Source organism: Apostichopus japonicus, chromosome 19 (assembly GCF_037975245.1).
Source record: "Apostichopus japonicus isolate 1M-3 chromosome 19, ASM3797524v1, whole genome shotgun sequence".
NCBI lineage: Eukaryota > Metazoa > Echinodermata > Holothuroidea > Aspidochirotida > Stichopodidae > Apostichopus > Apostichopus japonicus.
This window is the reverse complement of record NC_092579.1, coordinates 23,757,476-23,773,138: the sequence shown is the minus strand read 5'-3', so window position 1 is coordinate 23,773,138 and position 15,663 is coordinate 23,757,476. Positions and strand designations below refer to the sequence as shown.

At 40.1% G+C, this 15,663-nt stretch overlaps 1 protein-coding gene across 3 annotated transcripts in view; it reads right to left on the bottom strand.

Annotated features, from left to right (window-relative positions):
• The window catches only part of LOC139960398 (polycystin family receptor for egg jelly-like), an 83,265-nt gene that overhangs the window by 8,208 nt on the left and 59,394 nt on the right, over positions 1-15,663 (bottom strand). For all 3 annotated transcript variants that reach the window (XM_071958738.1, XM_071958742.1, XM_071958739.1), the window contains 12 exons: positions 15,466-15,572; positions 13,256-13,499; positions 12,337-12,462; positions 11,662-11,803; positions 10,862-11,060; positions 10,260-10,484; positions 9,427-9,514; positions 8,355-8,644; positions 5,704-6,648; positions 4,896-5,137; positions 3,889-4,066; positions 963-1,140 (listed from right to left, as the gene is read on the bottom strand). In XM_071958738.1, the coding sequence (XP_071814839.1) occupies positions 963-1,140; positions 3,889-4,066; positions 4,896-5,137; positions 5,704-6,648; positions 8,355-8,644; positions 9,427-9,514; positions 10,260-10,484; positions 10,862-11,060; positions 11,662-11,803; positions 12,337-12,462; positions 13,256-13,499; positions 15,466-15,572 (2,964 nt within the window). The remainder of the gene's footprint in view (positions 1-962; positions 1,141-3,888; positions 4,067-4,895; positions 5,138-5,703; positions 6,649-8,354; positions 8,645-9,426; positions 9,515-10,259; positions 10,485-10,861; positions 11,061-11,661; positions 11,804-12,336; positions 12,463-13,255; positions 13,500-15,465; positions 15,573-15,663) is intronic.

The window sequence follows — 15,663 nt, the reverse complement described above, 5'->3', positions numbered from 1 at the left end:
CTATCAAAAAATTCAGATCACAAGCAAACATGTCCTGGAAATCTGATACCACAGCAGTAGGGAGTATAATCCTGCATTGCCTGGTCTGCATTACCTGGGAAGAGGCAGATCAGTACTACTTGTAGAGAATGAAACAATGTCAGAAGACTGGTGTTAATAAATGTTTCTTCATGAATATTCATGAACCAGTATCAGTTTAATTTATCAGTTAGTTGAGGGATGATGGTCACCAATTCCCAGAGTTGACGATAGACAGGGTGAGATGAGCAAGGCAATGGTTAGAGATTTGTGAGGAGAGAGAAAGCTTCCGAGAAGTTCTTAGTGTCAGGTCGAAGTTCATTGCATTGTTCACATTGTTTCAAAAGACTATTATTTCAGACCAAACTCTGAGCAGTTGTAAACTTTCAAGTGATAACACAGAGTGACAGGAACTTAAGGACGAGTAAAGTAGAACACACACTGATGTATACAGTGAGATACTAAACAATGGTGAGACACCTGTCGCCTAGTAACAGAGACAAATGTCGCCTAGTAACAGAGACATATGTTGCCTAGTAACCGTCACAGAGGTCCAATCTAGGTCACAAATCATCCATCCGTTCGACCTAGAGTGCACAGAGGCTTCATTTGCTGATACAGTCGACGACACGGCTAAAGATTCTCAAAAAAAAATCTTTCGATATCAACGATTATTAGCAAAGGGTTAAAAACCAATAAATCAAACAACTTTATCATTAAGACACACTCTTTGATATCATTATGCATTAGATACAGAAAGGACACAACAAACTATTCCAAAATATTTGACTATATTCTTCAATAGATCAAGAAAAACTTGGATAGTTGATCTATATGAAACTGAGCCATCAAAGAGAATTTTTTTATGATGAGTATAGCAAATTTGACAAATTCAATCTTAAAATGCAGCTATTACCCTGTGCTGGTACAATGATTCGACTTACCTTTCTTTACTCGGACTTGTCGGAATCTGGGCGTCCCGATCATGCTCATCGTCTGGTCCGCTACCTGATGCTGCCCTCTACCGGGTAAATCCGGGTCCCCGTTATACCAACTCAGGGAGTGAAGTGACGGAATCAGGGTGTGATCGGTCCAGTTCCAAAACCCGGTTCGGTTCTTGACCTAACAAGAGAAAATTTTAAGGATTCTAGCGGAGTTCAAAATCCCTAGCTCATATTTGTATATATACATGCAAGTTAATTGAATCATATATATGAAGGGAAGGTCTGCTGATCTGCAGGATGGTTAGGTTGCTAGGTAATATGAAACAATGTTTAACAACAGTGTTTGTATAGAGAACATTTCTTGGGACATAATACTGTTCCTTGTTATTCATCCTAAACATTTTGGACATAATTAGAACATAAATCAGGAATTTTGATATAAACATTAAGAAATATTGAACATTGTGATGCAATTGGTAAATACTTAATAATATCTTGGCTATATGCCACCCCCCCCCCAAAAAAAAAAAATACTGTATTCAACATGACACATCTTATTGCTGATACAGTAAATTAAAAATGATCAGTTTTTAACAAACAATGATTACCTTTCTGAGTTAATTTATAGTATTAAAGTCTGTAGGGGTATACCTTGCATAAGTGTATATGGATGTATGTAGCTATAGAACAGCTAGTATTAAATAAAATCTCTTATTAAATGGATTCCTCAGAGTTGACTTAAAGGCATTGAAGACTCGCCCCAAACCGCGTGCCGCGCTCTGAAAAAGTTATCTTTCCGTTGCTTCCAAGTGAAGTTTTCTTCTTGTCGCTACAAAATGCAGACAGTAATGAAACGTGATACCTTGTTATCTTTTATCTAGACCTGAGGTGTCCATCGCTGCTATGTACACTGTGCTGTGGGTATTGACCGTAGCTGTATGTATTGACTGTACACTAGTGTCTAATTACCGACGGTAGCAAGCTGTGTGTGTATTTTCTGGGATCGATGGTGGTGTCTAACACTTCTGTTACACCTCATTCGAACCTAGGTCAGATTACCGGCATGAGACGTTTCTTTGTGGGAGAGTCTTCACACCTTTTAAGAATCTAGTACAGGATACTCTACTTTTGCAAAAAGATCCGATTCACGATTTACTTTAATGCTTATTTTTTATTTCATCTTTTCTCCATCCTCCAATCTTTTTCCTTCCACCCCACCCCGAAACATACCATGTTAATCTTCTCTCCATCCTCCCATCTATTTCCTTCCACCCATCCCCCGAAACATACCATGTTCATCTTCTCTCCATCCTCCCATCTATTTCCTTCCACCCCATCCCCCGAAACATACCATGTTAATCTTCTCTCCATCCTCCCATCTTTTCCTTCCACCCCATCCCCCGAAACATACCATGTTAATCTTCTCTCCATCCTCCCATCTATTTCCTTCCACCCCATCCCCCAAAACATACCATGTTCATCTTCTCTCCATCCTCCCATCTTTTCCTTCCACCCCATCCCCCGAAACATACCATGTTCATCTTCTCTCCATCCTCCCATCTATTTCCTTCCACCCCATCCCCCGAAACATACCATGTTAATCTTCTCTCCATCCTCCCATCTATTTCCTTCCACCCATCCCCCGAAACATACCATGTTAATCTTCTCTCCATCCTCCCATCTATTTCCTTCCACCCCATCCCCCGAAACATACCATGTTAATCTTCTCTCCATCCTCCCATCTATTTCCTTCCACCCCATCCCCCGAAACATACCATGTTCATCTTCTCTCCATCCTCCCATCTATTTCCTTCCACCCCATCCCCCGAAACATACCATGTTAATCTTCTCTCCATCCTCCCATCTTTTCCTTCCACCCCATCCCCCGAAACATACCATGTTAATCTTCTCTCCATCCTCCCATCTATTTCCTTCCACCCCATCCCCCGAAACATACCATGTTCATCTTCTCTCCATCCTCCCATCTTTTCCTTCCACCCCATCCCCCGAAACATACCATGTTAATCTTCTCTCCATCCTCCCATCTTTTTCCTTCCACCCCACCCCGAAACATACCATGTTAATCTTCTCTCCATCCTCCCATCTATTTCCTTCCACCCATCCCCCGAAACATACCATGTTCATCTTCTCTCCATCCTCCCATCTATTTCCTTCCACCCCATCCCCCGAAACATACCACGTTCATCTTCTCTCCATCCTCCCATCTTTTCCTTCCACCCCATCCCCCGAAACATACCATGTTAATCTTCTCTCCATCCTCCCATCTATTTCCTTCCACCCCATCCCCCGAAACATACCATGTTAATCTTCTCTCCATCCTCCCATCTTTTCCTTCCACCCCATCCCCCGAAACATACCATGTTCATCTTCTCTCCATCCTCCCATCTATTTCCTTCCACCCCATCCCCCGAAACATACCATGTTCATCTTCTCTCCATCCTCCCATCTATTTCCTTCCACCCATCCCCCGAAACATACCATGTTAATCTTCTCTCCATCCTCCCATCTATTTCCTTCCACCCCATCCCCCGAAACATACCATGTTAATCTTCTCTCCATCCTCCCATCTATTTCCTTCCACCCCATCCCCCGAAACATACCATGTTCATCTTCTCTCCATCCTCCCATCTATTTCCTTCCACCCCATCCCCCGAAACATACCATGTTAATCTTCTCTCCATCCTCCCAACTGTTTCCTTCCACCCCATCCCCCGAAACATACCATGTTAATCTTCTCTCCATCCTCCCAACTGTTTCCTTCCACCCCATCCCCCGAAACATACCATGTTAATCTTCTCTCCATCCTCCCATCTGTTTCCTTCCACCCCATCCCCCGAAACATACCATGTTCATCTTCTCTCCATCCTCCCATCTGTTTCCTTCCACCCCTTCCCCCGAAACATACCATGTTAAATTTCATCCTGCCGTGGTAACGGGCATCGACGAACATGTTCGACATGGAGCGGTTTATCCAGTAAGAATTGAAGTCCCTGTCTCCGAACGAGATGATCATGATGACGTTGAGGAAGATGATGTAAAAGATGATCTCTGTTAGAATCTTCCTCATCTTGATTTCTTTCATCCTTGAGTAAAGTAGAATGGATTCCAGATAAGTCTTATTTTTGTTTTTCCTTTTCTATGGTCGCAATCTTGGAGTATGAAATATTACCTGATATAGCCATGAAGGAGAGAATGTGGGGCTGGATAGAGGATTGATAAGCTCTCACAACTGTGGTTCTCAAGAAATTTCGGGTGACAAAACGATCGTGGAATAACTTATTAAGTATTGCATAGCAACAAAAATCAGTCAAATTGGTACCCTTAGCTACAAATGCATGGCGATATTTAAAACAAAAAAAAACAAGAGTATTGTTGATATTTCATCATGATCTCAAAAACAATTCAAGCATTAAATGAAAGTCCATGATGATAATCTTCTCGATGGATTGTCAATCAGTATAAAATAAGTATGGTGGACTTCTACTGATCATATGATGCAAAAGGACCAATCACAGGCAAGCAGTAAAACAACCTAGAAGAATCACCCATTGGATGAAAATGCTGGCTGATTCCAAAATACGGGGGCAACCATCTTTAAGAGAGGGCGACATTAAACATCACACTGTCAGTCTTTCTACTAACACAGCATGAGAAACTGACCGTTATGGAGCAGTCCAGTGTGAATTATTGCTTTCAGTGTGAAGGAACTTAAATATAATATGATATAATTACTTCAAAGACAAAGGATTTAAATGTGACTACCATTAAAGATTTACAAAACAAAACATTCCAGGGAAAAATGCCACTCTGACAGAGTAGCAATGACCGGGGAAATTCCAACCCTGGAAAGAAAACTGAATTTCAATAATGAAACTGAAAAAGAGAAAATGAAGAAGAAGCTTAAAACAAAACCTGAGTGATCTAGACTGCTCCAAGTCGTCCATGTTTGGCAGATCGGCCAACTCTGCCCTCATCTGCTTCATCTCCGAGAGGAAGGCCAGCTTGGATGGATCGTTCAGTTCCTCCAGGGTCATCCTCTGGTGTAGGTATTCCTCGTCGTCTCCCAGGTGAGGCATCCCGAGATCGTTGGCATTCTCCTCCTCTTCCTCCGGCTTCTTGATGATCAACGAGAAGAAGAGCGCCAGGAGAAGAACCTAACCGATGAAGAAGAAGAAAATAATTTTGAAAAAAATGAAAAGAAATCTTTGAAGAGCTGGCCAAAATGGGACGGGATAGGATGATCTAATAGTGTCGCGTGTAGTAAATGACGACTCTGAACTATTACATAAGAATTAATGTAACTGAGTAATTAATCAAAATGTGACAGTATTACATGAAAGATGGGTGAGATATTAGTGTTACATGTATATGAGGGGCGACCATTACGTGAGGCAATGATTATGCTAGGAAGTATTGGTATACATATGTGAGGCATAGTTAATTTGTAATGAATATATATCAGAACCAAGGGACAATAGTTACGTATTAACAGTGGGACCAAACATGTGACAGAGAATGGTTAACTTATATATAATAAGGATATTGGCAATTGGTCAGAAGATACATACGTAAATAGATGAGCAGGTAATAGAATAGATGTAGATGAATATTAACAGAGATGAAAAGTGGGATGCTTGGGTAAAACAAAGTAACCAATCACAACAATAGGTTCTTGTTCCTTGTAATATTTCAGCTCAAGGGATATTTATAATCAACAAACCTTGATGGGCTGTGCCAGAAAGATGTCCTGTGCCAGGGAGATACCAATCGATAACAGCCACTCCATAGATTTCTCACGCCCAAACTGCCCGGCCACCTCGATGGTCAACCAAAAGGAAACAGCGACGGATAAAACCACCAAGACCCAACCGAGATAGACAAAGTACCACGGCAACAGGAACCGCTTCTTCTTCTTCCTCTTTGCGGTCCTCTTGAAACCGGCTACGGGTTCGTAATGTAACCGGTGGTCTCCGCCGGCAGCCTCGTCCATCTTAGAGTCTCTGAGAGGATTGAGGCCGTCGTTGTTTCCGCTGATGCTGTAGACCGGCATGTGGACCTTTCCCTCCAGGAGATCCCTCTCTCTCTCCAACTCATTCTCCGCCAGGAAATCGTCGTCGTCGTCGCCGTTGTTCATCCATCCGTTGATGGAGGATGCTGTCAGCGGTCTGTTGGACATGGAGGAATCGGATCGATGCTCGGTCATAGAACTCAGAGGGCGACCTCCTCTCGCGTACATGGTGGACACACCGTTCCTCTTAAACTTCCTCTTGATCCATCGGCGGAGACCGGTGCTCTTCGGCGGCGGTTTGACCGACCGGAATATGTTGACCACGATCAGGTTGATGGGGAAGACCATGAGGCCACTGATGCAGCCGATGATGATCTCACCGATGGTGAAGGTCAAAGGTCCCACTTTAAAGAGCTCCGTCTGATGGCCGTCGACCATGTCCACGTTGTAGAAGAAGATGTTGGCCATCATGGTCGTGAAGAGCAGAGACAGGCAGCAGGTGGTCCTCTGGACTCGCGTGAAGCTACTCTTGTAGGGGCGGGCAAAGATGGAGAACCACAAGTGGCCGTCGCTGAGATTCTTTCTACTCTTGCTGTAGAACAGGAAGCCGAAGGCCGTGAGTTCACTCTTGCCAGCCACGGGGCAGACTCTCTCAATCTATCGAAAGATGTAAAACAAAAAGCAGGCGACAATGACACATATCTGGGAAATATTTTGTGATTGAATTACATAGCAAGCATCTCCTCAGAGAAGGTCAATAGGAAAGTATTAAACTTTGGCAGTCTCAAAATAACTTGTTTTAAAATGAATTACAACTTCTTTTAAGAATAATTTGGTGTTGGAATACATTCTTCGGTGTCCTGTTGGTTATATGAGTGTGAAAGAATATCTTTGATAGTTATAAACGATGGATTATAATAATTAAGGAGAAATGCGGGATTGATGTCATAACCAATTGCAATTCAAAGCAGCATTCACATACATTTCATTGATTTAAGAGGTGATTATCGTTCAACCCAAAACAGACACAGAGATATCCTTGCAATAAAAATCCTGAATATTGAAGGACAATGATGAATTTATCAAGCTACAATTCTCTGTAAAGTCATCCTTATGATATAACAGGCAGAATTTCTTAGTGTTACCAAGTGAGTAGGTTGCTTCACACCATTTTTAGTAACCTGAGTGTGAATGCGTATTACATTGAGGATTGTTAAATTCAAAATCGATATTTTAAAAAAGCCTGGAAAAAGTATAAAGAAACTTTCGGCTAGAAAAGTAATTGAACCTGTGACCCTCACCATCAGAGAAATGGCAATATATAGGATCACCACTGACTAAGGGTTGGGTAGCACAGTTGGTGAAGCACAGGGCTTATAATCCTGAGGTGACCATATTGAATCCTCTTCTAGCCAAAAGTTTTTTTCCTCTTTTCCAGCTTGTTTATATATCCTAGATAGTGTTTTTTGTTGTTCCTTTAGATGTATATGAACAGAAAAAGCTAACTTTCTCTCAAAAATCCCTTCCCTGCCACTGATTTCTAAGATTTATCGAATGAAACTGAGGCATGATCTCTGGTTACACAGTATGCAAGATACTGTGGCTTCTGATTGGTGCCCCCCAGCAAAGAATTGGCTGTATAGGGATTTGCCACCAAAGATGCATCTCGACAGCTCAACAGGTAGAGCAGAGATTCTTGTAACCATGAGGCAGCTGTTTCCAATCCTGTTCTATAGACAAAAAATCTTCGCTTTTTTCAAAACTAAGACGATCTCACTGTGTGATATTACAAAGAGCATTACTGTTCAGTAATAAGGTATGTTCAGACACACCAGAACTTGAGAAAGTGGGTTGTACTTCCAAAATCTGTTTCTTTCAAAGTCAGTCTCTGAAGTCAAAAGAAAGACACGCTAGAGTAGTAAACAGGACCTCATGATATCCTTGAAGGAGTGGAACCAAGAATCCTGTCAAAAATCAGCTACAGAATTAAGTATAAACTACTTCTTCTCAACTTTTGTGCTCATTAACTGGAACAGCCTGTGTACCTGTCACAACTTCTCTTGCCATATATTCCCACTCGCACACTTCGTTCCTCCAACTAACTGTTCCTAAAACCACGCTTGAAGACCTATGGTTACAGAAGCTTCAAATACTCTGGCTCTTATCTCTGGAACAAGTTACCAGATCACATTCGAACTTGCTCTAAACTTTCTACATTCAAAAGTTTACTTAAGACCCATCTTTTCACTTGTTCTTTTGTAAATTAATCTGCTTTCTCTCTAAGGCGCCTTGAGCAGTGACTTTTGTCTACTGATTGGCGCTATACAAGTCTCATTTATTATTATTATTATTTAAAAACATACCTTGCCGTCGTCCTCTTCCACTGCCAGCCACTGATCTACAATGAAGTAGTAGACTTTCTCCGTCCTCAGGTCCTTGACAGAGACCCTGCTGAGGAACCAGGATGCATCGCTGCCAGAGTTATCGTGCCAGACGTGGAGGAACTGCAGCTCACCCAGGGACTCTGGGGTACTCAAGAGGAAGGAATCGACACCTCCTTGCTGAAAGACTTTACGTTTCTTATCGAGGAACGGACGTGGTCCGGTCTCTCTTCTATCTCCGGTGATGTTGATGGAGACCTTGGCAGTGGTACCTTACAGAAGGAAGGGAGAGAGGGCAGTGTTTAAGATCATAAAAAAAGGTTGCATTGGTGACCAGGTCTCAACATAATACCCTTGCCAATTCATCACCGGCCAGTAGTGTTCGGCTCAACTCAAAAAAATCCACTATACTAAATATACACAAAGACTGGTCAGGCCTCCAATTAGCAAAACCTTTCATACTAGCCTAGTACACGATAACGCCTAGCCTATCGTTTGAGACATCGCTGTAGGAAGTTGTGTCTGTTCACCATTATGAATCTAACTTCACAGTGCAAGCAATGAATTGCAATCAAAGACAGATGGCAATGCAAAGCTGTTTTTTTCTAACGTATTTAACTGTTGTAACTAGATAAGCTAATTTTGATATGCTAAAGTCGTCACAAAGAACCTTTGCCCCCCTCTTAATTGAGTAAATTGTTGTGAGAGCAGAAATATGATGAAATATGATGATACCGTGTTAGGAAGCAACCTGATGAACTGTGACAAAAAACCTGTACAAAAGTCTTGATAAAGCTTCTGTGTTTTTGATCTCATTTAGCAACAAAATAATACAACCAAGGTCAGGGAAGTTATAGGCACCCATTCTATCACCTCCCGACACCCCACCCACCCTAATCCTCTCCACCAAACTGTGAAGTTTCGGTAAACTACTAAAAAAAAATTATATGATGCATTAAAATGACTACTGTATCTGTAAAGGCCTGGTATGTTGTTACACCCTTCTTCGAAATAGAGATAATATTTAAGTGAATAACTTCCAGACAAAACTAACCAGCTTTCCCTTTGAATCCAGTAAAGACGGTTACTTCAAACATGAACTTGTCCCGAGGGTCATTATCAGGTAAGGGAGTAACACCAGTCTGTGGAACAAAATGAAGAGGGAGGAACTGTTTTATGAGCACTATTGTACAAAGAAAAAAAGAAAGAGATATCTTCATATATAAATGATAAGAAAATCAACCACAAAACCTATTTTATCAGTCTATACGGTAGACAGGTAAAGGGGTAAAAAGAGAAATTTATGAGAAAGTTATGATTACATTCTGGAAAAAAAACAAAAACAAAAAAAAAACAGAAATGAGTAAAAATTCTATAAATTTTTGCAGGCAGAGAGTGATTACAAAAAGAGTAATTCCAAGGAAATTCTACATATATCTTGATAAGCCATAAGTTGTAAAACTGCTATTAATGCAGCATAATATTCCATAAAAATGCAGCATAATATTCCTCTCGTTATAAAGTAGTATTGAAACAACAACTACTTCTTATTTTATCATTTATTTGAGTTTGTTATCTATTAAAATTCTTGCATTAATGTAGTTTTAACAACGTTTGGAATGTTGGATATATACATTACTTTTATTAATAGAAACATCAAGCCTAGACCCACCATACTTTCAAGGTAGCCTAGCTTACTTTGCAGACGGGAGTTGCAGCTGAAGTTGTTAAATTCCCTGCCTGCTGAGGAACACATCCTACTAAATTAGACATTTGGGATCAACTTCACACCCTTCGTACAGTCTAAAGAAAAACATAAGTGAATCTGGAATATGCTAAGGCGAGATGATAAGCAAAGTTAACACAATTGTTGTAAGTGTGACTCACCTTCTCCAGGTCTCGTTTGTCTTTCTTTCGAGCCCAGACGACGATGACGGCATAGACACAGAGACAGGCGAGCAAGAACGCAAACACGACTGGATTCTCATCTAGTTTAGTGAATGCAGAGTCTGAGAGGTCGATGCTGTTAATCGGAATTGAGAAACCTCCCCCGAATAAAGTCAGATGGTTGCAAGCACAGTCCGTCTTTAGCATGCTACTGGTCGGTAAAACCTAGAACATGAAAATAAAGACAACACTGATAATAAACAAAAAATTGAGACAACACTCACAATAACATCAAAATAGGGATATCACTGCCAATATCATCAAAATAAAGACATCACTGCCAATAACATGAAAATAGAGACAACACTGCCAACACACATCAAAATAAAGAAATCACTGCCAATAACATGAAAATAAAGACAACACTGCCAATAACATAGAAAAAAACATCACTGCCAATAACATCAATTGCACTGCTTCATCAACTGTGTATTTATAATTAATTGAAGAAAACATACCACTGTTTCTCCTCTTAAATAATAACCTATTTAATGCAGGATACTAAACAGACTCAGACTGAATAAAACAAAGAGGAGACTAACCTTGCAGCCGACAGACTTCCATTTCTTTCCTGTCTCTGATGAAAAGAAACATTTACTGAGCTGAGGACGAAGTTTGTAGAGGATGGAAGTCATTGAGAGACTAGTCGCTGCATCTTCGCTCTCTCGTGCTGGTTCGCTTCCGATAAACGTATGAGATACTCCAACTCTAAAGTTCACGGAACTTCTGTTGGTTCTAAGTCTGTAGCAACAAGAAAAAAGTAATTAAAAATTATTATTTATTAAAAACTATTGAGAAAAATTGACAAAAGTTTTAATTCTCTCTGAGCCTAAACAACAAACTTATACATGCTCATGCAATATTAATAACCGTTAATAATCAGGCTTCGTGTTCAAGATACACAAACTGCAAAAATATGTAACCAAAAATTCTACTGGTTATAACAGTTAGGTTTATGTATGAACTTGATGAGGTTAATCACACAGGAACACCCAAACTAGGGAGAGGATTTGATGACAAACTCTTAGTCTATGTTCACTACTTATGTACCATTGTAAAAATCTAACTATACAACAAGACAGGGAAGGTATTAACAAAACCATATTTAAAACTCTATAGCAAACTTGTCAACATCCAATAATAACACATATTGAACCTATTTCTATAACATTCTGTTTGCAAACTGACATTAAATTAAAACTTGCAGAAAACTGTGACAATGACTAAAAAAGAAATTCATATTTCATATTTGAATGACAACAGAGCAAATAATTTGCATTTTGGCATCGTTGCTTCAATTCATTTCAAAGACAGATCATAACGTTAGTCATAAGAAACTCACAAATCAAGCTGATCGTTGTCAAAGAAGCATTCAGTCTCGCCGCTCATGGACACCTTGAACCGATCGGTTCTCTTTCGATTCCTTGGAGGCTCCTCGGTCAGCCAGAGCTGCTGCACCAGATCACACTCCAAATCATAGTCAACTACAAGAACAAAAAATCAATCAAGCAATCAATAAACAATAAATTACCTGTAAAGCATCAATGTGATCATAAATACTATGGCCACATGAGGAGAACGTTACTATGGTTACAGAAGGATGGGGGAGGGGATGACGGAAGGGAGAAACTTAAGATAAAGATACATCAATAAATCAATTAATATATCATAAATAATAAATTACAGGTAGAGTATAAACGTGATCATGATGCTATGGCCACATGAGGAGAAAGTTACTATGGTTACAGAAGGATGGGGGAAGGGATGAGGGAAGGAAGTACCTAAAGATAAACGTTCATCTTTGTTCATTTTACATGACTAGCAACTAAAATTACTGATTGTCTTGAAGTTAGACAAGATTGAAGATCGCTCTTGTTTAAATACCTTCCCTGTTTTCAAGATTGACAAACCTTCTTTGCACCAATTCAACAACAGACTCTAGGACAATTCACACAACACATCATCTTATCTGACATTTAACAAAGACAGGAGACTGGACTAGAGGGGTTGTTCTTACAAAAGCTCGGCGGAGAATCCTGTTTGACCAAGACGTGGAATGTGAAGTTATAGACCACGTCCAATTCCATTTCTTGGAATGCTCCTGCTTCAAAATGGAGACTCAATGCATTACTCCATGGTACGTCTGTAGAAAGAAGATCAAAATAATGCCTTGCGAAATAAGGTGTCAATTTTGCTTAAGAAATTAATGAGAATTGTTGAAATACATATATATATATAAATATATATATATATATTATCCTCACTTTATAAAAACAGAAATCTTCTGAAGAATAACAAAAGTTGGAACCACCATGTCTGCACCTATCATTGTTTCCACTCACTCCACCCGCCCCCCCCCCCCACCTCTCTACCCCCATCCTGCATGCTTCAGTTTAAAGACAGCAGACATGCATAAAAACCGCTACGTACAGCTGGTGTTTACACCTCTACCCCTACATACAGGTGGTGTGTACACCTCTACCCCTACGTATAGCTGGTGTGTACACCTCTACCCCTACGTACAGCTGGTGTGTACACCTCTACCCCTACATACAGGTGGTGTGTACACCTCTACCCCTACGTACATCTGGTGTGTACACCTCTACCCCTACGTACAGCTGGTATGTACACCTCTACCCCTACGTACAGCTGGTGTGTACGACTCTACCCCTACATATAGCTGGTGTGTACAACTCTACCCCTACATGCAGGTAGTGTGTACACCTCTACCCCTACGTATAGCTGGTGTGTACACCTCTACCCCTACGTATAGCTGGTGTGTACAACTCTACCCCTACATGCAGGTAGTGTGTACACCTCTACCCCTACGTATAGCTGGTGTGTACACCTCTACCCCTACATACAGGTGGTGTGTACACCTCTACCCTTACGTACAGCTGGTGTGTACATCATCTCCACATGTCCACATAACTTACAGATTGTATGTACAGCCATGGCGCCACCCTTTGGGTTGCTCTGGTTGGAGTACGTCCTGCTTCTCTCTAAGTTTTTCTCTATGTAGTCCGACCTCTGGGGAAGAGTCAGTTGGAAGGTGTCGGACAAGTTCCTCATCTTCAGAGCTTCTCCGCTGTCCACATCTCTCATCTTGACTGACAGTGACTCGCTGCTGACACTGGACTTCACATCCGAGGGTCTCATGTTGTAGCCAAACAGCGCCATCTATCAAGTTTCAATCGAAAAATAAAGAAAATATCAAGAATAGAAGCAAAACTTGAGATCATCACAAACAACATTTATTAGTTTTATGACATAGAAAAATGGCTCCTCAAAACCTAAGCTTCTCTTTGTCAATTATTGCTATCAATCTGAGGAAGTGAAAAACCCTTGGGCATTGCTTAAGGTTCCACTTTCCACTAAACTCTAGGCCAGGGTTCCCCTAACTTTATACCCCCCAGGAACCCCCTGTGGATGTCAGAGTTGTCCACGAACCCCCAACTTTTCGAGACACGATCTGAGTCATTACTATACTATAATACGTATAACAGTGCTTCGTAAAAGATCAAGTTCATAGTGTAATATTGTAATGAAAAAAATCAAAAGGTGAACAAATATTTCATAATTCAGTTGTTTATCACATGTAAGGTACTGTACTACTATTGCAACATAAGCGTATGGAACGCAAAAAGAGTTTGTCGATAGATTCGACTTTTGTACATTACTAAATAATATGATATATCAGATTTTAGTTCACCAAAAAGTACTCTAGTTTTGACTTTCAGAAACGTCTCACGAACCCCCTGGGATGGACTCACACACCCCCTGGGGGTTCATGCACCCCATTTAGGGAACCCCTGCTCTAGGCTATTAAAACTTGTGTATCAGTAAAAGAAGCTCATTTTCTAACCTGCTGTTATCAAGGCTACAATCTAATGTCATGTTAAAGTAGGAGATATATTAAGCTCTGTCAATTTTAGACTTCATTGCCTAAACTTTTAATCAACCCCCTGGGTAAAGATCGGTATTCCGTACCATCTACCCTTACAATATGCACCCACTGCATTTTCACTGCATTTTCGTTCTAAAATTTTCGCTTTCCATCAACACTTAAAGGTCATCTATATTGTTTCTGGATATGCTAGACAGTCAAATAATGGTCACTGATTTTCAAACTTGAAGAAGCCTTTCAGTGCCCAACTCAATGCATATCCTCCCAATGGTGACATCTTACTGTATTAAGTTGTCATTTAGTCTCTGAAGAAGATCCTGCTAGGATCAAAACAGCAGGCCAACTTACTTTTACACATTCTCTCTAGTGGATAAACATTTGCTAACAGTTTTATTTTATTTTAATTTAACATTATCTAATATCTTGGAATGAAATTTGAGGGTCAGAGCATCCAGGAAAAGTGCTGCTTGAACACCGTTAGCAACTTTCAGTATGCTAAAGCTGTACAGATGCCCTTCACCAGGCATGCAAGTACATATGCCTAGCTTCATTTGTATGTAGAAATCAAAAGATGTTAAATTCAACCAACTTCTTGACCTATAAAAATTCAACTATTAAAATTCAAAAATTCAAAAAATTCAAAAAAATTCAGAAAATAAAAATTCAAGTTTTTAGTGCAGAGAAAAAAACAAAAGTTTTTTAAACAGAGAATTTGCCCTAGTATCTTAAGTAACTACGGTTGGAAATGGAAAAGAATGATATATAACTTAAAATAAAATAAAACTGTTAGCAAAACTGCTTATCCACTAGAGAGCCTGTGTAATAGAATGGGTAAAAGTAAGTTTGCCTGATGTTTCGATCCTAGCAGGATCTTCTTCAGAGGCTAAATGACAAGTAACAGTAACAGAAGGGACAAAAACACGCACAGAATACAGACAGGTTAATGAGCATGGTGAACACAAAGAGATAGATGAAAGTGGATTAGTGGACAAGGGATTGAGAGAAGAAAGCAACGGGGGGAAGAGGAGAGGAAGGAGATAAACAGTGGAGGGACAAAGAGAGGATTGAGGGAAGGGGGTAGGGAATAAACTGGAGAAGGACAAAGACAGAAAGGTGTGGTGAAAAAAAGGGTGGAAGAGAAAAAAAGGGTGAAAGAGAACTGATATATAACTTAACAGTTACTTTAATAAAAACAATGCAGTTGTATAAGAAGAAAGAAGACAAACATTAGAATCTTACATCAACAACCCAGACAGTTGCAGAGCTGACATTAAATCCGTCCCTCACGAAGGAATCCACCATCGGCAACGTAAACGAACAGTTCTCGTTAATCTGCATCATTGTGACTGACAATTAACAATTAGAAACAAATCATTGACACTTTATAAATCTAACCCTAATCAAATTTTTTTTTCATATTTATTAGTGTTTTATATT